Genomic DNA, 21,119 nt, shown 5'->3' on the forward strand with positions numbered 1-21,119 from the left:
ATACAAAATCACTGATAGGTGGGGTATTTCTTAGTATCAGTTTCAGTTCAGATTTGAGGGACCTACTGAGATGGAAAAAGGGTAGTGCTTTTATATCTTTATGATGCACAGCACAAATCTGAAAGAAAAACAGCAAGGGAAGCAGTATTCTGTATACGAGTTACGACAGAGCAAAATGAGGAACTAATAAACCTATGACAGTAAAAGATGAAAACATGGGACTTGAAAGGAGAAGAGAGCTTTTAACAGGAGTGTTTTAAAATTTTTTTGGTGCATGCAGTTTATTTCAGCTGTTTAAAAAAAACCCCTTATTTCTACCCCAATAAATATTTCCACCAAAAAAAAATCCCTGAAAGTTCATCTATTTGTTGTTTATATATTTCAATTTTTTTTCAAACAATTGAAACAATCTGCTGAGACTTTCAATGTGAGAGTTTAAATCTGACATCTGCAGGGGAGATGAAAATTCTTTGTGGAGATGAAAAGGGGGAAAACTTTTACATAGTTTGAAAATAAATAGGTCCTTCTTGGAGAGAGTTTGGGGGGTTAGAGTTTTGTTTTATGTGTAGTTTATTATAAAAATAGGATCTAGACTATGTGGAAATATAGTTAAGAATTGTTGGTAGCTTTTGGTATGCAGCTGTTGGTGGCTCCCTCAGGAGCAAAGAATTTTCAAAGCTACTTCTGGAAAACAGTATGGCTTTGTCTTTCCTCAGTATCCTTTCATCTGAAAAATAGCTTGACTCTGAGGCATTTTGATCCTTCCTACCCTAAATAATCAGACTGTTACACAATTATTTTTGCTGGAAGTCTTTAGTTTTACTTATCTGACATTTGAGTTTCGAACCCTTATAGGGTATATTGTCTGGGGTTTCTTGTTGGTGTTGGAGGAGGGTTTGTAGTTGGTAGGTTTTTTACTGCTCAGGGCTCCAGCACTATATGAAACACAGGAAAGAACTAAATAACTTTTAAACATGATTTTATAACACAACTAACTTTTGCCCATCTTCATTTGCCCATCTTTGTGCTAGCATTGATGTACATCAAAGAGTTGAAGTCCTGTTTAAACTGAAGATGTTTCCCTGTTAAATCACTCTTCCTCTTTACAACATGAGACTACAAGCGTGAGAAGGAATATATAGATCTGCATTTTGCTGTGGAAGGTGAAATGGAATGGGGAGGGGCTGCAAAGCCCCCTCCTGTGGGATCTTGGATTTTCCATCACTGTACGTTCATCAGAATTTCCTCTTCCATAGGTCTCCTTGTGGGTACTCTTGACGTCGTGTTGGACTCCAGTGCCAGAGTGGCACCATATCGAATCCTCTACCAAGCACCAGACTCCTTGGTCTACTGGACTATTGCCTGTGGTAAGGACAAATACACTGACATGTGGATTTTTATTCTTCCTGGATACTGTGTCACAGCTAAGAGAGCATCCTTCCTGATGAGGACAGTCATCTCAGGACAAATAAATGGGTCAGGATGAAAACCTGTTGTAGTGATAAAATTCGGATTCTCCAGAGTTTCTGATAGTCAGACCTTGAATGCCAGCATGGGGGGGTGTGTTATGCACAATGACTGAATGAAGATAGAAATGGCCATGGAGCCGGGACAGAAACATCTGTTACTTCCCACTTTTCTTCTCCCAAAGATGTTCCCAAACCAGCAGTACCCATTCCTCCTTCTTGCATGCTCTTCTCCATATCCGGGTCTCACTCCTGCAGCACTTCTGAAGTGATGGCAGCATTCCTGGGTGATGGGGTGTCTCTAAAGAGGATGCTGGGAGGAGTACTTGGATTATAGCAACCTAGTTACCCAGACAGGGCACCTGGCTTCCCTTGCAATGGTAACCAGGAAGAAAGTGCAGCCCCAGCACTCACGTGAATACTAAATAGCAAGCAGTGTGACATTTCCTCTCTCTCCTGCAGGTTAATACCATCTAGATCCCTGGGATGCCCTACCTCCTGGATGTTTATTTCAGGCAGTGTATGGTCTTTCTAAATATAACATACTTAGAATTCAGCAAGGTGGTAGCTAAGTTAAAGTTAACTACAGAAGTGTATGTTCTTACAGAGATGGAATAACTCAAGAGTTTTGGTCTTTAATGCTCCAGCTTGGACAGATCTAGCAGTAAGAGAGCTCATTTTGTCATTATAGTAGTGAAAACAATTGAGTTGATATTTTTGTACATCAAATAGGATTTTCACATGTATCAGATCCTGTACTAAATGCTTATTTCTGTGGTCAGGTACCTATTGCAGGTAGCATAAAACAGAATGGAGTTAGTCTTTGGTTTTGTCTGCTGTCTCTGAAAATAGTGTTTGGAGTTAAATGCAGAAGATCCAGGTCATTTAGCTTTTACTAGCCAAGCTTGTCAGGTCAGATCATTGGTTTGATAGTATTGCTTTTCAGTCTTAGCAAATGGAAACTTTTCAGTGCAGCTCCTCCAGCTCAAAAGTTCCACTGGCAACAACATTTTTGGCAACAGCCAAAATTCTGTTCATTTGAAGAAAATTGAGAAGAGAGAACAAATGAGAAGTGCATACATACCTATCATCTCTTTAATGGCCTGGTAACCTCCAGCACCCTCAGTGCTGCCTGACATTCAAAAATGCTGGTTAATGAAGCTATTGCTTCTTCTGGCCTAACTGTGCCACTTCATTAGTGCCCGTTCTCCCAATAAAATTTGACATTTAGATTATTTGGATGACTTTTCCTCCAGACAAATACCCTCTTGGAAAGGGAAGAGAAGGAGGAATAGATGAAGGTTTGCTATAGATCTAATAATTTTTGTTCAAAGCAGGCTCTGTTCTTAGGAGCATATGATTTCTGTGTCTGACAAGGTGATATCAAAGTATTGCGTTCTGAATCCAATCAGAAGTTTTTCTAATAGCTCTTATTAGAGCAAGTATTTTATACTATTTTTGGTAGTATCAGACCTGAAAGAATGCATCACTTCAAACAATCTTTTTCCCTTCTACACCCATTAATACCAACTCCCTGAAGATTTAAAAATAAAAATAACATAATTTACCCTTAGTGACAACTAATACTAAAACCAGATATTAATGAAGTTGTCAGTATTAAGAAGGTTGTTCCCAAATCTGCATTTAATGGCATGCTTTGTACTGTCATCTACTCTGCTGTGACCATATGTAATGCATGTCAGCTTTCCATGGATCTCAGAAGAGAAAGAAGGGTAAAAGTACTTGCTTGTATGTTTATTTATTTTCATCCAGATGTCAGTGCACAGCAATTAGTAACCACCTTCATCCCATAAGCTTGAAAGGGGGCAGCTGAGGACACAAGTTTTCTTGTTGTTTGCAGACTCCCTTCCAAAGAAAATAGCGCATCACAAAGCTCTCAACAAAATAGTGTTTCTTCAAAGACCCTTATACAATGCATATATTCAGAATTTATTTTTAAGACTTTGGAAATAGGCCATGTGACTTCTCTTTAGGTTTTTTTGCATGACACCTATAGATAATGACTATAGTTTTATACCTACAGTGTGTCCTCAAGCAGGGACATAAAATGGAAAGCAGAGTTATGAGTTATGGCCCCAGAATAAATAAATGTACCATATATGTAGAAATTTATGATGCTGCTGAACTGTAAGAATTTTGTTTCTCTTCTGAGAAAGATATTGTGGGTTTTATGTAGAAGTACAGTGCTCTGTCTAAATTTAAGCTAGTATTAATAAACATGCTCTTCAATTATGAATCTTAGCCTTAATTGAAGTTGCTAATGTAGTTAATGTATATATCTCTGATTCCATTTTGTGGAGTGTTCCTTGAACTTTTAGTCTCCTAATACCTGGTTGATGGCTTAGTTGTTTTCATTAAATTAAGAGACTGCATTAGCATAGTCTTGTCACCTGAGGGGAGTAGTGTGGATCTTACAGGGAGGTAAAATTTTACGGAGAGCAAATAATCTTTTTATACAACTTTGAAGCTGAGCAGCCCAGTGCTCCCTAAGGTTCTGCGCTGTGGTTATTTTATGAATTTGCAACTAAAGCAATTCTTTCTGAACTGATCAAGGGTTGTTAAAATTATACGGGTTACTAAGGGCTTTGGCTGCATTTAGCTATGCAACTCAGATTTTGTCCTGCATTATCCCTCCCTGTTCCCTAAGGGTAGACTTCTGGTTATTTGGTACTTCTAATCTCTTATTTTTACAGAAATTTGTCTTTTTCTCTGCCTTCAATAAAGAAATTATCTTCAGTAGGTAGCTGTACAGAGTGACTCGAAGAAATGTGATTGTTTCATGATTTGTTTATGACATTTGGTCTTGCTCAGTACAAGACTATTCTGAGGGTGAAAGTAATCCAAGGGGGTTTGTCTGCTCTAAAATGACTGTTTAGACAGATTTGTTTATAATTAGATGTCGATGTGAATTTTCATGGATATTAACTCTACCGATCTAGGACATATGAGAATTCTGGCTGGTAGATCTGAAGCCTTATAGCTCTGGAAAGAAGTCTTGTTAACAGCCCTTTCTCCAGTGCAGTGTTGGGTTAAAGGTGTCACAGCTTAGAGTTCTGTCTATTGAATTATACAGGAGAATTGTTATTAGTTACTTTGGAAGAACAATTTTAAGCATACTGATAAGCTAGGAATGCAAAGTGTTGTACACAATCAGCCTTTCGTATTGTAGCAGCCCTGCTGTCTCCCATGCCAGTGTCCCTCCCAGTCTGCTAGTGCTCAGTTTAAGGCAAAAACTGTGGTATATGTAAATTCTGTTTGGAAATTAACAACTTTTTTAGATCCTTCTCCACCTATAAAATCTGTCATTCTTACAGTGGCTTGTGTGTTTTTCAGGTATAGAACTGCTGTAGGGTTTTTGTGGTAATGGTAATTATATGCATTTTCATGCAAGTTGATATGTTGTAGTGATTTTCATTTTTATTTCCAGTCAGACATTTCGAATTGCAGTGTTTTAACTGTTAAATTGGGTGTTTTCCCCTTCCCTAAGAGCCAGGGAAGAGCTTAATTTTCCTAGGAGGCCAATGATGGCAAAATGGTGAATACTTTTGATACGCTAAGATAGGCAAAAACTTTCCAGTAACAGAGATAAAATAACCTGTAGTTTAAAACATTGCAGCAAATGTGTATTTTAATCCTGAGTAAACAAAGCAAAGAGAAAGACCTATCCTGTGATGATGAATTGTTGAGAACTGGGGTGTAGGTTTTGGGCTGATTGCATGATCTGCTGTAGAGGAGACTGGGAGAGTAAATAGTAAGATAATGGAGACAAAAAGCAGTGGGAAAAAAGAAATGTATTGTTACGGGTTGAGAATAATCAAACAAAGCAGTTTCAGAAGAAGTGATGAAAAATAATTCATGAACCACAAACCAGAAGGAGACAGCTTTAAGAAACAGTTCATCATGATAGCGTCTGCACTGCTTGTCACTGCTCTTATGAGCTAAGCAATTTTTCTGATGACAGTTTAGTTTTATATACATAGCTCATGCATTTCATCATTGCTTTTTACAGCAGTGTAAAAGCCAACAAGAAATAAAATAGTGTTCAGATCACCTCCTGAGTTCCAGAAAGGTCTGGTTGCATCCAGTAGTTTTAAGGAGAAGCAGCAGTGGCAATCATTTTTGATTCTGAAATATTGATTACATAAGCAGGCTGTTCTGCAATGTGATTTATGTATCTGTGCTCCACCAGAATTGTGACATTCCCCTAGAAGTTGCCCAGAATGTTGCATTCTGTTGCCTTCATTGGAGTCGTTAAATTAAATACAATGTGAGAAAATTTTGGAATTTCCAGAAGGACAGCATCTAGTAAAATATTGCATCTCCAGTTACTGGCAAGTTTTCTTGGAGTTTTTTGTTTATGTTTAAAAGGACATTGACATTAATGAATTATTTCTTTTTTCATTTTTGGTTTGGTTTGGTTCTTTTTTTTTTAATATAGGTTGCTCGAGGAAGGAAATCACTGAACACTGGGAATGGCTGGAACAGAATTTGTTGCAAACTCTTTCAATCTTTGAAAATGAGAATGACATAAACACATTTGTTAGAGGAAAAATACAGGTAGTGCATTTATTACTACAAATGTTGTTAATGATAAATATGACTGTGGAAGATAAACTCATGTGAATTTGAAACAAACTGGAGTTGGTAGTCCCTAGGCTGCTCTGCCTTTTTGATGGAATACCAGATGCTAAGTAGCAACGTGTGAAAAAATCAGGGAAACTGGGATTAGTGCATGTAGCTACAGCAGTGGGATTTTTTAAAAACCCATATAAATATATAGGCAGGGCTTAAAGCTTTTTAAGTTCTAAAATCAATTGCAGTGTTGACTGTCTTAAACTTTAACAGTAGTCTGTGTAACTGTTTTTCCATTGCAAGGCTTAATTTCAATTTTTTTAAATGCACTCATAATGTCTCCTCCCCCTCTTCTGTGTAGCTAAATCCTGTATTATTGGCATTTACACTTCATACAGGTGTTAAGGGTTGCTGTTTCATTGATTTGTTTGCTTGGTGGGAAGGGGGGGTGTTGGTTTTCTCAGAATTTCTTTTTCTCTTTATAGGACAGATAATAGCCATACTGGCAAAATGTACTTTTTCGGTACTAATAATTATCTAAAAATAAACACTTTGGTAAAAGATTGTAAGCAAAATTACTCTATTTACTGAGTGTGTGTTCAAAGCCCTGGCTTTGCCTCGTTCCTCTTTTAATGTTTCATATAGTAAGTCAGCTCTCTTAAGAATCCCACAGTTGCTTGTGTTTTACCAGTGAATCAGGTATGAGGGCTATAGATGGTCATGGAAATACCTTATACATGAGGACATCTGTGTTTTGAAATATAATCCTTTAAGGAAATTGTTACTTCTTAGAGTTGGACAAATACTAAATGTGAACGATGCTTCTCTGTCTTATACTCTGCCCTTCACGTAAGTATGGAGCAAGTTAAAGGCAAAATGTCACTTTCCATTTAATAACTTTAATATAAAAGACAATAGAGATGATTGTAAAGAAGATTGGGAAAATAAGCTAATCAAGTAGAGCTTCAGTATAGAACAGAAGGGACCATAGTCTTTGAGATATCAAAAAACATCTTTTTACCTGTTGCCACTTCAAATTTCATGAATTTCATCTGCACCTGAAAATGGGAATTTTTTTCCATCCTATTAGTTAATCTAATAGAAGATTTCTTTGGTTTTTTTTCTTTTTTTTCCCCCCTTCTGCTCTTCTTCTTTGCTCAAGGTCCAATAAGAGGGGTCACAGAAGTCATTTAATACTACAGATCATAGGTGCTTTACTGAGCTGTTAAGAGTATTTGAGTTAGGCTGGTTAATTTAAAACAAGGTACTGGCAAGGGGTTGGTGTTTGGTTGCTTTTGACATATGCACAGTAGGGAGTAAGGTCATTAGAAAGAAAGCCTTGAATAAAGTAAATAACTACATAAGCCAAAGAATGACTGAAAGACTTCCTTGGCATTGCAATAACCGTTGTGGCCTGTGGCCCAGCCAGCCGTGGGAATTAGGATATCTGATAGCCCATGGCCACTAACAGTATGTGTCCTTCTTCCATTCCCTACCAGGGCATCATTGCTGAGTACAACAAAATCAACGGCATCAAAGAGGACGATGACACAGAAAAATTCAAGGAAGCCATAGTGAAATTTCACAAGCTGTTTGGAATGCCAGAAGAAGAGAAATTAGTGAACTACTACTCCTGCAGTTACTGGAAGGGGAAGGTTCCCCGTCAGGGCTGGGTGTATCTCAGCATTAATCACCTTTGCTTTTACTCTTTCCTCATGGGCAGGGAAGGTATGTTTTCAGTGGAATGGTAATTTGTGCATCTAAAAATTGTTAGGAAATCTCCTGTAGTTTGTTACTGTTCATGTACTGATCATTGAAGGTACAAAGACACTGCTGAGGAAAAGAGAAGCAGGGAGAATTCCCTGATTGTCACAGTGCTTATCTGTGTGCTTGTTCTCTTGTTTGTTTTGTCTTTCTCAAAGTAGTTCTGTGTAAAACAGTACCTGGCATTGTCTAGAAACATAGTTCACCTCAGGGGCTATGCCCGAAAGGGAACAGGGACAAGATCACACCAGTTCTGGTTCCTTCTGCTCTTACACAATCCTCAAGTACTATTCTGGCAGACTTTGCAACCTTAAATGACACAGCTACATTTGTACAACACCAGAGCATCAGAAAGGTTTCAGAGGAGACCCAGAATAAAGAACTGCATAGTGTGGCTGCAACCAGTCTGCTCTACAGGGAGTTAATTCAAAGCACAGTAGAGGTGAACAATTCAGCAGTATTTGGTTACGGGCAATGGATCAGTCCTGGGATTTAGCCCCTGCTATAAGGACACCACCTGTATTGGTGTTGGAAGAAAAGCTAAGGTTCTGTCATGGCTGTAATATTTGAAACTTTTTACTGTGTAAAAATAACACAAGCCTGTCTGATGTGTTTAGACTGTGTTTCTTTGCTTCCATAGGAAAAGAGGACATCAGAGTCTGAGCAAGTACAGTGACAATGATAAGTCATGTTAGCTCGTCTAGCTTTGTAATGCTTGTGTGGTGTTCTGTAAATAAAGTAAATGATATTTAAACTCTTTTATCTGCTGCTTGTCAGGTGATAATGGTTTGTTTGTACAAACTTGGTCTCTTTATGCTGTGCTCCCAACTTTTCAAGATGCAAGAAAAAGTCAGCTGAATGCATGTTACAGGAAGAAGAAGCTAAAAGCTCCTGAATATGCTCTTTTGTACTGAATCTTGTTTTTTTGTTTGCTCCTGTTCAGCAAAGTTAGTTATCCGTTGGGTTGATATCACTCAGCTTGAGAAGAATGCTACACTGCTCTTCCCTGATATGATCAAAGTGAGCACAAGGTCAAGTGAACATTTCTTCTCAGTATTCCTTAATATCAGTGAGACATTTAAACTAATGGAACAGCTTGCCAATATAGCTATGCGACAGCTTTTGGACAATGAAGGATTTGAACAAGACAGGTCATTACCCAAACTGAAAAAGAAATCCCCCAAAAAAGTATCTGCTCTAAAACGGTAGGTATCACTGGCTCTTACTCATTTGTTCCTCCTCAGTCCTTTTACTTGCAGGATTTTGTCCAAAAGTTTTCTAGTGTTGCTGCCATTTACTGTAACTCCAAAAGGAATAGTTGATTCCAGCAGTGGCAAAATGTGAGTAATTATTTAAATATAATTACTTGGTATCTGGTTGAAATAGGGAAGGGAAAACACTTGAATACTAACATGTTGCAAAAATAAAGTTACTTGAGCCAAATGCTCGTTTGTTCAGAAGCTCTTTAGTGTATCTTCTGACACTGGCTGCATTTAGGTATCTGTTGTAAGGCCATTTTATGTCAGTAGGGGTAGGTAATAAAGTGATTTATGTGTCGTTAAGAAATGTGCCTAGCATTCATACTTGGTCTTATTGCTGGAATTGAGAAATTACTCTAGGTTATTAATTCTATCTAGAATTAGGTAACAGTGATACAAAAATTGACATAAAATTTGAAGGGGTGAAAAGTTACCTGGAAAATTTTTCTGCTTTTTTTACATCATACTTCAGCTTGTTAGTTTCTTTTACATTTTTTCTTTATATGTTGTTCATGTTAGTGTACCGTACAGAATTATAGCCAGTGCTTGTTTATATTTCTCATTACTTAGTGACATCCAAAATGCATTATATCACTTTTGTTTGTCCTTACTATTGAGTGTTTTGCACTGAATGCATTATCAAGACTGTCTTGAAATTGTTAACAAACTCTAACCTTAAGGATTCCATCATGTTAATAAATAAGCCTCAAAGAAGCATTTTTTATAACTATTAGCAAAAAATGGATTCACTGTATATATTCTGAGACAGTAGGGCTGAATATGAAAAACTCACTCAGTCTTTCCTCTCTGAGAAGTCAGCATGAATGTCTAAGTCATTCATGGCAGACTTTTTTTCATGTAGTTTTAGAACCTTCCAAAAGTGAAGCCTATACCTCCCCTATATGCAAATTATTTCCACCTTTTTGCTGTACACTCCTTGCTTAGCTGAGTTGCAGGTAGCTTGCAATGATTTGCATAAAATATATCTTAAAGTGTATTATATATTCCTTAAAACAAGAAAATCTTTCTGTGGGTTTTTTAGGGATCTTGATGCCAGGGCAAAGAGCGAGAGATATCGTGCATTGTTCCGACTTCCCAAGGATGAGAAATTAGATGGACACACTGACTGTACTCTTTGGACTCCATTCAACAAAATGCATATTTTGGGTCAGATGTTTGTTTCTACAAACTACATTTGCTTTACTAGTAAAGAAGAGAACTTGTGCAGCCTTATTATCCCTCTTCGAGAGGTAAGTTATTTGTATTTTTAAATTTATAGGGCAAGTAGTAAAGCAATATCTTATTAGATATTTCAGCCTAGCTTTGAATTTTTTTATTTTGGTGGAGTCTTTTTATTATTATTTATTTTTTATTTGTTTATTTTTGTTGATTTTTTTGGAGAAAAGCCTATTTTCATGCTTTTAATCTCTTGTGAGCATGCCATTCTGATGTGTTCTAAGTAATATTTAATGACTGCGTATCTTAGTTCTCAGTTCCTACTACTAAAATTCACATGGAGTTTTTTCCATCAGTTTCATAACTCTCTGAGTTCTTCCTCTCTCATAACTTGTATTCTGATTTACAGCCCAATTTTCCATGTTTTGTGCCTCATAGGGAGGAGTGGAGGGTGAAATTTCCCAGATTGATGAGTGGAAATTCTGTTAAAGAATCTTATCAGTTAAGATTTGCTTTTGTCAGATGTAAAAAGATTCATAATCCTAAAGTTTTGAATTGCCTCTTCACACAGACTTGCCATTGTTTATTCTTGTATGTGGAAAATATTTTGTCAACATTTTTCAAATTGGTGTGTTTCCCTTTTTAAAGCTGGTTACTTAAACCAGATGTTCGGTATGGAGAGTATGTTTGATGCAATAAAAAAATAATTATGTTGGGGAGTTTTTTTGTGGTTGACTTGATTTGTAGGTTAATGGAAAACTTTGTTAAGAAAGTTTTGGAAGTAGTAGCAAAGCTGATGTAACCAAGGACAGTTTGTCTTGACTGAAGAACCACAGAATATTTCAAGGCACTGTTTTCCTCCACAAATCATTAAAACGGGTACTTGTTAAAAAAACTTTGAAGTACAGCTTCTCAGCAACTTGTTGCAACGACTTTGGTTGTTTGGGATGAGACATTCGACTATGGTTGCACTGTTTGTCTGGAAAGCAAAGGGAATGGCAGTCCTGCAGGTAAAGTGGTGGAGGAGGAGAGCAAAGTCTTCATTTAACAGGACCTCTTTTCCTGGATGCAGATTCAGCAACTGCTTTTGATAACCACAGTCACAGCAGCACAGGATTCGGAGCAGCTTTAAAGCTTGAAGAGACAGAAGTAGCTGAAGGAATAAGTGCTTCTTTATGAACAGCTTTAAGTCTCAGCACCAGCAAGGAGAATAGTAAACCAGGGGGTAGTGCCAGTCCTCAGAACAACTGATCAGTACCATTAGTAATTAAAGCAAAGCTTTCTATTTAATTAAAGCTTTGGGTTAGACCCTAAGTTAGTTCCAGTGTTCTGTAATATCCTGGAGGTGTTTTGACAGATGAGACAATAGCAAAGCATTGATTCAGAAATTATGATGGGGACAGATGTTTTTCAGTGGCTTTCAGTGTTTTTCACTGTTTTTCAGTGCGCTGCTTACTGTACCTACAGCAGGTGCCCTCTCCAAGACAAAGCACTTCAGATATGCATGTCTCTACTGAATAGGAAATAAGTGGATATCAGCTCTCATTATAGCAGAGCTATAATTAAGCTTGCTTTAATAGTGTCTGTCCTGTGCCTTTAGAACTTGTCTGTCTTTTGTGCTGATTGCGCTCAAACAGTTTTTAAGTGGAACAGAAAACACAGGGAACACTTTTAAGCTAACTTCAATACGCTATTAGTGAAGTCCTTTAAGTTAACGAATAACTAGTAGATTTGTTGTTAACAGAAGAATAAAGGGAGGTGGGGAGAACAGAGAAATGGTTTAGCACCTGAGTGGTGCACTGCAGTCTTTAAGTCTTCAAAGAGAATGCATGAAAAATGGTTACCCTATCCATTTAGCTAGAGAGCTATTAATATTATAGCACTCACATCTTACCATTGATTCCTGTTTTAAAAAGGGTTAAAGGAGCAAAAGTAAAAGTCCTAGCAAAATTAAATGTGCCACTTTCTATTCTGAAGGCAGTAAGTCAGTTTTCATTACCTAAGAAATCATCTAAAGTCATAAAAGTGTTTTGTTCAATGTATGAACTGCACAAACTTGATGGATTGATATATTTTTAAGGCTAATAGTGGTAACGTTTAGGACACACAACTCTTAATATAATTCATCGACAGTGTATAACTTATCCCTGAGATTTCTTTGTGTTAATGTGCTTTACCAAAATCTCAGGGAACTCGTTCCCTGTACTCAGTAGATTGTGGTATGAGTACTGTTTACAGTTTGGAGTTCAGTTAGATCAGTGACCACTTCCCTAACAATTGAAGGCCGAACAGAAGCCTCTACCTCACAGGGTTAGATTATTTTCCTTTGCAAGGGAAGACATGGGGTTAGTTTCCCTTTGTTGCAAGTTTCTGTGTACTGTGAAAATGCAGTTAAAATAACACTGTGCAACTGTTTTCACAGAATACAACTATAATACAGTTGTACAGGAGCGTCATGTCAAAAATGGTTTATTCATATATATTGGCAGTAAAAGGTAGGTAATGGTTTTTGTGGATTCAGCCTGTGCTGATGATGTTAGGAAGCAGGAGAGGGATTTGGAAGTCCTACAAAAAAGATTTGTATCCCACAGATGAAATTTTGTTTTACTGATTCTTTTAAAATACAGCCTGAGGAAAATCAACGGAGTAGTGCAGGGGAGTTTTGGTGGAAAATGTACTGAAGCCAGTTGTTTGAAGGATGAAAGCTTTCGTCTTTCAGGCTTGTAAGACCTTGTATGCAAACCATGTTTTCTGGCAAAGAGGTGTCCATAGGAATTAGATATAAGCATGGAAGGAGCATGGATTTATTGTATTAAGATGATTTCTTAGACCAAGCATCTTGATTAACTAAAGATCTTAAGCTGTAGCAACTGTTTCTCCCTAGGTGACAATAGTGGAAAAGGCAGACAGCTCCAGTGTGCTGCCCAGCCCACTGTCAATCAGCACGAAAAACAGAATGACGTTCCTCTTTGCCAACTTGAAAGACAGAGACTTTCTTGTACAGAGGATCTCAGACTTTCTGCAACAAACCACTTCAAAAATATACTTGGATAAAAATATTTCTGGAAGCTATATCAGCTCAGATGATGAGGTATGTGAAGGAACATGAATATTTTACTAGAAGGGGATTTTAACTGGTGTGGGGAGAGAGGAACCAGGAAACACCTTGAAGTTTTTGCAAAGCTAAACCTTTAGGCACAGAAATGTGACCTCTTTTGTGTTAATGCCTTTGAGCTGAAGTGTTCAAATTTGTCAATTGGGATATCTGTCTTTTTCATGTTAAACCTAAGAGAAATCATCACTGCTGAGGAAGAGCTACTCTAATTCTTGCTGCTGCATTCTGAAATTACAGTGTATCTTGTTAGAAAGTGTCATAGTTAATTAACTGGTTAATTGCATAGTGCTTTTAATATCTATTAATTTGTCCAACTCAAATGGAATTCTGGAATTTTAATAATTTGAAGAAATTATCAGTTGGCATGAAACTCCTTTTATTCAAGACTTTAGCTGCTAAATCCCATCTTTTGATTTTTCTGAAAATAATGTCTAAGCTGAGCAGGTTTGCACTGCTAGTGCACTTCGGAACATTTGACCTAACAAGAAAACAACAGCCCTGTCCTGAACATCGAATTCTGAACCGCCTCCTTATATATGTGTGCAAAGTAAATGTTTCTTAAACGATATGATTAGATACATTTTTCTTAGGCTCTTTGAATGTCAAGCCTTCTGCTGAATTCCAGCTTTTAAGTATGAAATTCAGATGCTTCATATAACGACCTCATCAGTTCTGTTAAACCCAGCAAAGTATAGTAGTTAGATCTCAAAGGAGAAAACGCTTTTGTGGTGTATCATTTTGGTTTTATGTAGGTAGATCTCACATTCCAAGTCTATACTAAGCCATACCATAGTATTGTCCTGAATAGCCCTACCCTGTTTGTCACGGGTGTCTTAAAATAATTGTTTTTACTTGCTTTGTTGATGGTGAGGTGTAATTACTGTGTTGTTGTGTATCAGAGCACATAGGCATGTATAGTGCTGGAACTTTTGCCGTAAATGGATCTAAGTATTCTACCTACTGAATTATAAACACAAATTAATTGTAAACATTTACTACAATTTGTAATATGACTACATATCTAGGTATGCCTGATTGCCTATTTGCAATTTCAGGCATTTGGTGTGAACTGCTCTGTGAGATTTTACTGTGATGCAGTTTTAAAGCTGTTTGAGAAGTCAGAAAATCCTTTTATTCCAAATCACAATCTAACAGTCCTATGATGTTGACAGACCAAGGGAGCTAGTTCAGTTGCCCAGGGCTAGTTAAGGTTAACATTACCTTAGCAATTCTAGTTCTAGAATGTGGTTGTGTTTCAGGAGAGCTATTGAAAAACTGGAAGCTATTTCATTATTCTGTACTGGTTTAATTTCTGCTGCCATATGTTTTTGTTAACTGTTAGCATGTATAATTTTTTAAGTAAAGTGAAGTAAGAAGTCCAGACACTGGCTCATCTTTATGCCTGTATTGCTTGTGACTGCTTTCTACAGGTGTTTACAAGGTCAAGTAGTTTAATTTCTGCCAGCCCTCACAAAAGCCTGAGCTCTGAGTCGGAGGGAGAGCGACAGTTCAACCTCAATGATAATGGCATTCCAACAGCAACTCAGGCTTTAATGACAATGTATCGGCGCAGGTCACCTGAGGAGTTCAACCCTAAGCTGGTAAAATACACCTCTGAGTGCTCCACCTGACTGAAAAAGCTGTTAAATTATGTTTGCTTTAAAACCCATGTTTCTGACCCAGAAGAGTTTTGTTCTGCCAGACAGTTAAGAAAAGGCAGTATTTTTCACAGAAGTAAAGGCTTGAACATGTTGTTGTTTTACCCATACAAATAACTTCACTACATAAAAGCAAGTTGGATGTAATACAAGGAGAGGTTGTATTCCTGCTCTTAAGTATAACTGCTTCTCTTAACAGCAAGGTCTACTGGCATAGAAACTAGGAAATGGGAGGAGGCAGCCCATTAAGAACATAACTGGACTGTAGCCAAGTTATTTCTTGCTCACTTGGAAAGTTAGGATATTGCAGGCTTTTTAGCACTCAAGATTTTAGTGGGTCAGAGTGTTAGAAAGAGAAGCTGCATCTTTGTGCCTGCCTTTCTTTGCTTTTAGGCTAAGGAGTTCCTGAAGGAACAGGCCTGGAAGATTCACTTTGCTGAATATGGCCAAGGGGTTTGTATGTATCGTACAGAGAAAACAAGAGACCTTGTGCTAAAGGGCATTCCAGAAAGCATGAGAGGGGATCTTTGGCTGCTCTTTTCAGGTAGGTTTTCAGTTGAATGTGTCTGTGGGATAGAAGCAAAAGCATGAGGGAAGAAAGGTTTTCAAAGATAATTAAAGGTGCACATAATAAGTGTCTGAAAATATTTGGAGTAAGTAAGGCTGTGATTGTTAACAGGCATCAGACAGGTTTAGACAAGATTTCCGTTCAGACCAGAAAATACCCTTTCTCAAACAGGCTCACATAATTAAGGAAGAATATATAAAAAGCAGAATGCACACTCTGTAACTGGAAGCCAGCAGTGTAGGGACCTTCTAGATGTTCAGCAACCACCAGCAAGCCTAATTCCCATTTATTTATTAATTTCTGCATCCAGTTAAGCTGTTGGCCTTCACAGCAATTGTTGCAAGGAATTCCAGAGTTTAGGTATGTTGCATGTAACCACTACCTTTTTTTTTGTTGATAATAAAGCTACTGTAACATTTTATTAGATGCTTCCATTATGTGAAAAACGGTGGGAAAATATTTGTCTGGGATTCTGTGCTAAAAAGGATTCTCTAGATCTGTGTCCACTTAAAGTTTTTTTTTTTTGAAGTTGAAGAATTTTATTATTAGTTATATGGAAATCAGTCCTACCTAGGGCTTTCTTCATTACCTATCACCATACGCCTTCTTTAGCTCTACCCTACCCAAGATAGTTACCACAGCTACCTACACCACTTAGGGTATGAGCACATGATGCTTTTAGGTTTGTTTTCTGTTTCTTCCCTAGTAATACATAGTCATGTACATCTTCGCTTTGCTGCTGGGCACTAAAGAAATGTTTTCAGAAAATATACACAGGAATGCACAGCTCTTTTTTGTGTCCTATTAACAGCTAGTTTGGACCAATATTCACAGTGTATCTATAATTTGTGTTTTCTATGTACATTACTTTGTGCTATTGACACTTGCTTTTCTTTTCCAGAGAAGTTGTAAAGTCAGTAGTGAAATCTCATAGCAACTCTGGGAGCATGCAGTGGTATCTCTCAGGCTGAGTGCCCTGCCCAAGATGACAGAGTCATTTTCAGAAGTAGGAATAGAGCTCATGAGTTTCTGTCTCTTGCTTTTTGCTGACATACCATACTCTCTGCAACCAAACATTAATCTACTCTGTCCTCAGGGCAAGTAGCTTTCTCAGAGACGAGTTTTGAGTTATTTAGGATAACAAAACCCACAGCCAGCTGCAGAGGGAGCTCATGATACCATGTGACTGCACAGTTGGTTTGTTCTTCATGCCTCCTGTTCTGGCTGAGAGAGATTTTAACCTCATTATAAAAATGCCTGTAGAGAAGACAGGAAGGAGTGATAATCATCAAGGCACATCTTTTTTTTTTTTTTTTTTTTAATCACCTTTAAAGAAATAATATTTTCACATTTGCTTTCAAAGTTCTTGGTAACATTCAGAATGGAAGGGGAGTAGATCATAATGTTGGAATGCTGTACCTGCTAAATCTTCCTTTTTCTCCTGGTTTTAATACTGTCCTCTCTCTCCTAGGAGCCATTAATGAAATGGCCACTCATCCTGGCTATTATGAGGACCTAGTGGAGAAATCGATGGGAAAATACAATCTTGCTACAGAAGAGATAGAAAGGGATCTGCACCGCTCCCTTCCAGAACACCCTGCATTCCAGAATGAGATGGGTATTGCTGCTTTAAGGAGAGTCTTGACAGCTTATGCTTTCAGAAATCCAAACATAGGATATTGTCAGGTAATTGAAATACCCTGCACTCCTTCAGTTTCTGGAATTCCAGTTCTTTTCTTGCAGTCGTGTTTCTTCAGTCATGCGCATGAGTGTTTGGCTGTGTGAAGTACACTGAGGTGTGGATGGTGCTGTGAGCTCAAGCCTCAGTGCTGCAGAGAGGCAGGAGTGCTGAGGCCAGAGGGACGTCACACAAGGACCTGCTCTAACAGTAGTATTAGCCACACATGTTGAGAGATGTTTTCTGTAAGCATATTTTCTGCTCATAAATCTAGAAACTGGACAGATGATAACAGAGCTGTCTACAGAAAATGACAATGGACCATGAAGAGGTTCTTTCCTTATTAACAAAAAATCTCCTGAAAACCAAAACACTTTATGTTGAGCCTTAAATTATTGTCTATTTTTATCTATTCATCCTATCATGAATTATTATTCAGTGTATAAGTTATAACACTCCAGAACCTCCCTTCCTCTTTCAATGATGCCATGCAATCATTCAAAACAATAAAAAGAAACCAAAAAAGAAAACAAACAAAAATGGAAGCAAAAAAACCCCAAACACTTGGCAAAAAATAAAGCGTCCTAGGAGATATGACTGTGAGTCCCAACCATATATCTGTAGAGTTAATGCTGACCCCTGTGCATGGTTTCGAGGTTCTTATGTCCATAATTCAAGTCACTTTAGTTTCTGGTCCTAAATCATTCTTTCTTACTATGTAATTTTGGTTTATCACCTGGGCCTTTTTTTTTCCTTCCTACATAGTTTTGCAAAGAGGAGACTTAAATGCATTAGTATTAAGAAGCCTGATTAATGTCTGACTGTTAAGACTTCTAGATGCAATATACTGCAAGCAGTTCTAACAGATACCATCATAAATTATTTAATAACAAAGTGTGGTACTAAGTAATAGCTACAATGTTTGCAAAGATTATTTAACAGAGGAGCAGTGGAAAGACACTTCAGTACTGGTCCCTAAAGCTGTCACAGTAATTAATAACCTTGAGATTTGATCCAGCTACAGTGAGAATTCAGGCACATGACTAGTGCTGTGGGAGGTGTTTTGGCTGCACCAGACCCAGATTCCCCAAGAGCACCTATGGCAGAATATCAATATCATTATAACAGTGATGCTTGCAGACCTGAGTCAGCCCTTGATTAGGATTGAGTCAGCCCTTGATTAGGAAAAAAGTCCGCAACACAAAACCAACCAACCCAAAAACCCACCAAAAAACCCCAGTAAAACAACAAAACTAAGGAAAAACCTTAAAATTTTTTTGTGATTTGAGGCTTTCTTAAGCCTTTCTTTGAGCACTGGGAAACACTGCTGTTTTTACAGGGAAGTACTCGAACAGTTTGGGATCTGCAGGGAGAGATGTAGCTAATTTCCTAACCACTTACCTGCCCAGGTACAGCACTAGATATTGAATAATTGTATTTCCCTTTCTTTTAGGCTATGAATATTGTCACTTCAGTGCTCCTCCTTTATGCAAAAGAGGAGGAAGCTTTCTGGCTGCTGGTGGCTCTGTGTGAGCGTATGCTGCCTGACTACTACAACACAAGAGTTGTTGGTATGCTATGGGGACATTTTTGAAACGACCCTACAAAAAATAACCAAATTAATTGGTGGTATTTGTACTGAAACAAATATGTGGGTAGATGTATCTGTGCATGCTAGTGACAAGACAGCTTGCTCAGGAGAATAAAGACAATTTCCTGAAGAGGTACTGTTATAGTTAATAGTTTATCACTTACTTAGGATCAGATGGCATTCTAAAGTGTGCTTAAGCAAAGTAGATTTTTAAGAAGAGATGGGAGGCTAAAATTTGAGTTTTAGATGATCCAGTTAGCTGACTGGTAAGGTGGAAACAGGAGCTTTAGCAGTTTGCAGTAGAAGTCTTTGTGCCTGTGCCTCTGATTTGAAAGGGCACAAGTTTCAGAAAGCTGTTGTTGTCAGATGAGCTTCCTTGCGTATGTGGAAGTGAGTGACTTCAGTGTATCATGGAATCTGTTTTTACTATGTCTCACAAATACTTGAGATACTCAGCCTTAGAAATTATTCTTCCTGTCCTGGTTAAAATGGCATGTATAACATGGGGTTCTCTTGAAGTAAATCTAAACCCTCACAGTCACCCTTGGCCTCATTCAACAGGTGATGCTGAGGTCTTACTCCAATTAGTAATGATAATATCAAGCCACTGTTTAACTTCAGCTGGTGCTAGACCAAATTAATCCTTTTTTATTTATTATGGAGTATATAATTAAAACAGAAAAAACCTTATTATGGGTCAATTTGTATATATAGCTCAGTAGTATAACAGAATCCGCTACTTATTTGAAAGTGAGAAAATGTGCATAAGCACCATGCAAAATATTCTTAGGCTTTTTATTTATATACATAGGATATATAGAAGGTTTTTTCCTCCCCTAAATGGCAACGTGTCAGTTGCTCCTGGATTAATTTAGCCTTATTTGTCTTTAACAGGAGCATTGGTTGATCAAGGTGTCTTTGAAGAGTTGGCTCGTGACTACATTCCACAGCTTTATGACTGCATGCAGGACTTGGGTGTAATCTCCACCATCTCCCTGTCCTGGTTCCTCACTCTTTTCCTCAGTGTAATGCCATTTGAAAGTGCAGTGGTGGTTGTGGATTGTTTCTTCTGTGAAGGAATAAAGGTGATATTTCAGTTAGCACTTGCTGTCCTCGAAGCTAATGTAGACAAGCTGCTTAACTGTAAAGATGATGGAGAAGCCATGACAGTCTTGGGAAGGTATTTATTACAGAAAATTAAGTATCTTCATGTTTTTGGGGGTTTTTTTGCTTGCTCTTCTGATTTATATTCTATGTTGAAATACTAAATTTAAACCGGTACCATATATGTAAATCCTTTACATGCTTATAGTCCCCTTTCATCCACATAAGGTAGTCCTTCCATTATTTTAAAATAATGCTAAGTGACCAACAAGACATAAATCCTTCTTTCAAGACATTCAAATAAACTTCCCAAATCTGGTTATAGAAATTTAACTTGATTCATTATTTTAGTGGATTACATGAGTTTTGTTACTTCAGCCTGCTGCCTTTTAAATGTTACTAAGAAAAAGCCTTGATGTCGAGGGAGATTGTTTTGGGAGTAGACTAAGTAGAACTCAGAAGAATTAGGTAGGATCTTGAACAAACAGATCTCAGTGAAGCAGGATGATGATGGATAGAGTGGCTTGAGTCATTTAATCGGAACTAATACTGCTGAGTGTAACCTCTGATTTCCTTGTGCTTGGTAGCGTGTTCAGTTTTCAAGCTGCTGCTGGAACTTTGGAATTTTTTTCTTAATAAATTTCAGTACTATAACCTTACTCTTCCTAGATAATGGCTTGATCATTTTTACATTTGATAATCAATATGCGACCTGTATGCTGTTAACCCTCAGAAGGGAGGGTGTACAAATTTATCTTGGGTTTCTCATTTCCTTATTTTTTTCCCCACCAGGTACTTGGACAGCATAACTAATAAGGACAGCACTCTTCCTCCCATTCCTCATCTTCACTCCCTGCTCAGTGATGATGTAGAGCCTTATCCTGAGGTGGATATCTTCAGGCTAATCAGGTCTTCCTATGAGGTAGGATAAGACTTCTTAACAAGAACTTGCCAATGCACACAACTTCTGCTTCACAGAGGATTTGATGCTCTATGGTTTGGCTTTGCTTGAAACAGAAAGGACACAGAAGAAAGGCAGACTCATCTGAGAAGGCTGAAATGGAGCAAGGAAGAGGAGTTAGACTTTCATCTTCCTTTAACCAAAATTTGTAATTGGAGCTGTCTCATAGAGAAGTCTGAGGCCTCA

The 21,119-nt window shown here is 37.8% G+C and overlaps 1 protein-coding gene across 1 annotated transcript in view; it reads left to right on the forward strand.

Annotated features, from left to right (window-relative positions):
• The first annotated feature begins 1,153 nt into the window (after positions 1-1,153).
• Positions 1,154-21,119, forward strand: part of TBC1D9 (TBC1 domain family member 9) — a 34,539-nt gene continuing 14,573 nt past the window's right edge. The window contains exons 1-12 of the mRNA XM_017732666.1: positions 1,154-1,367; positions 5,926-6,044; positions 7,559-7,787; positions 8,767-9,028; positions 10,125-10,332; positions 13,143-13,349; positions 14,804-14,974; positions 15,425-15,575; positions 17,071-17,285; positions 18,731-18,848; positions 19,763-20,048; positions 20,765-20,894. Coding sequence (XP_017588155.1) covers positions 1,169-1,367; positions 5,926-6,044; positions 7,559-7,787; positions 8,767-9,028; positions 10,125-10,332; positions 13,143-13,349; positions 14,804-14,974; positions 15,425-15,575; positions 17,071-17,285; positions 18,731-18,848; positions 19,763-20,048; positions 20,765-20,894 — 2,295 coding nt within the window. The 5' untranslated portion in view covers positions 1,154-1,168. The remainder of the gene's footprint in view (positions 1,368-5,925; positions 6,045-7,558; positions 7,788-8,766; positions 9,029-10,124; positions 10,333-13,142; positions 13,350-14,803; positions 14,975-15,424; positions 15,576-17,070; positions 17,286-18,730; positions 18,849-19,762; positions 20,049-20,764; positions 20,895-21,119) is intronic.

Source organism: Corvus brachyrhynchos, unplaced genomic scaffold (assembly GCF_000691975.1).
Source record: "Corvus brachyrhynchos isolate BGI_N302 unplaced genomic scaffold, ASM69197v1 scaffold444, whole genome shotgun sequence".
Classification (NCBI taxonomy): domain Eukaryota; kingdom Metazoa; phylum Chordata; class Aves; order Passeriformes; family Corvidae; genus Corvus; species Corvus brachyrhynchos.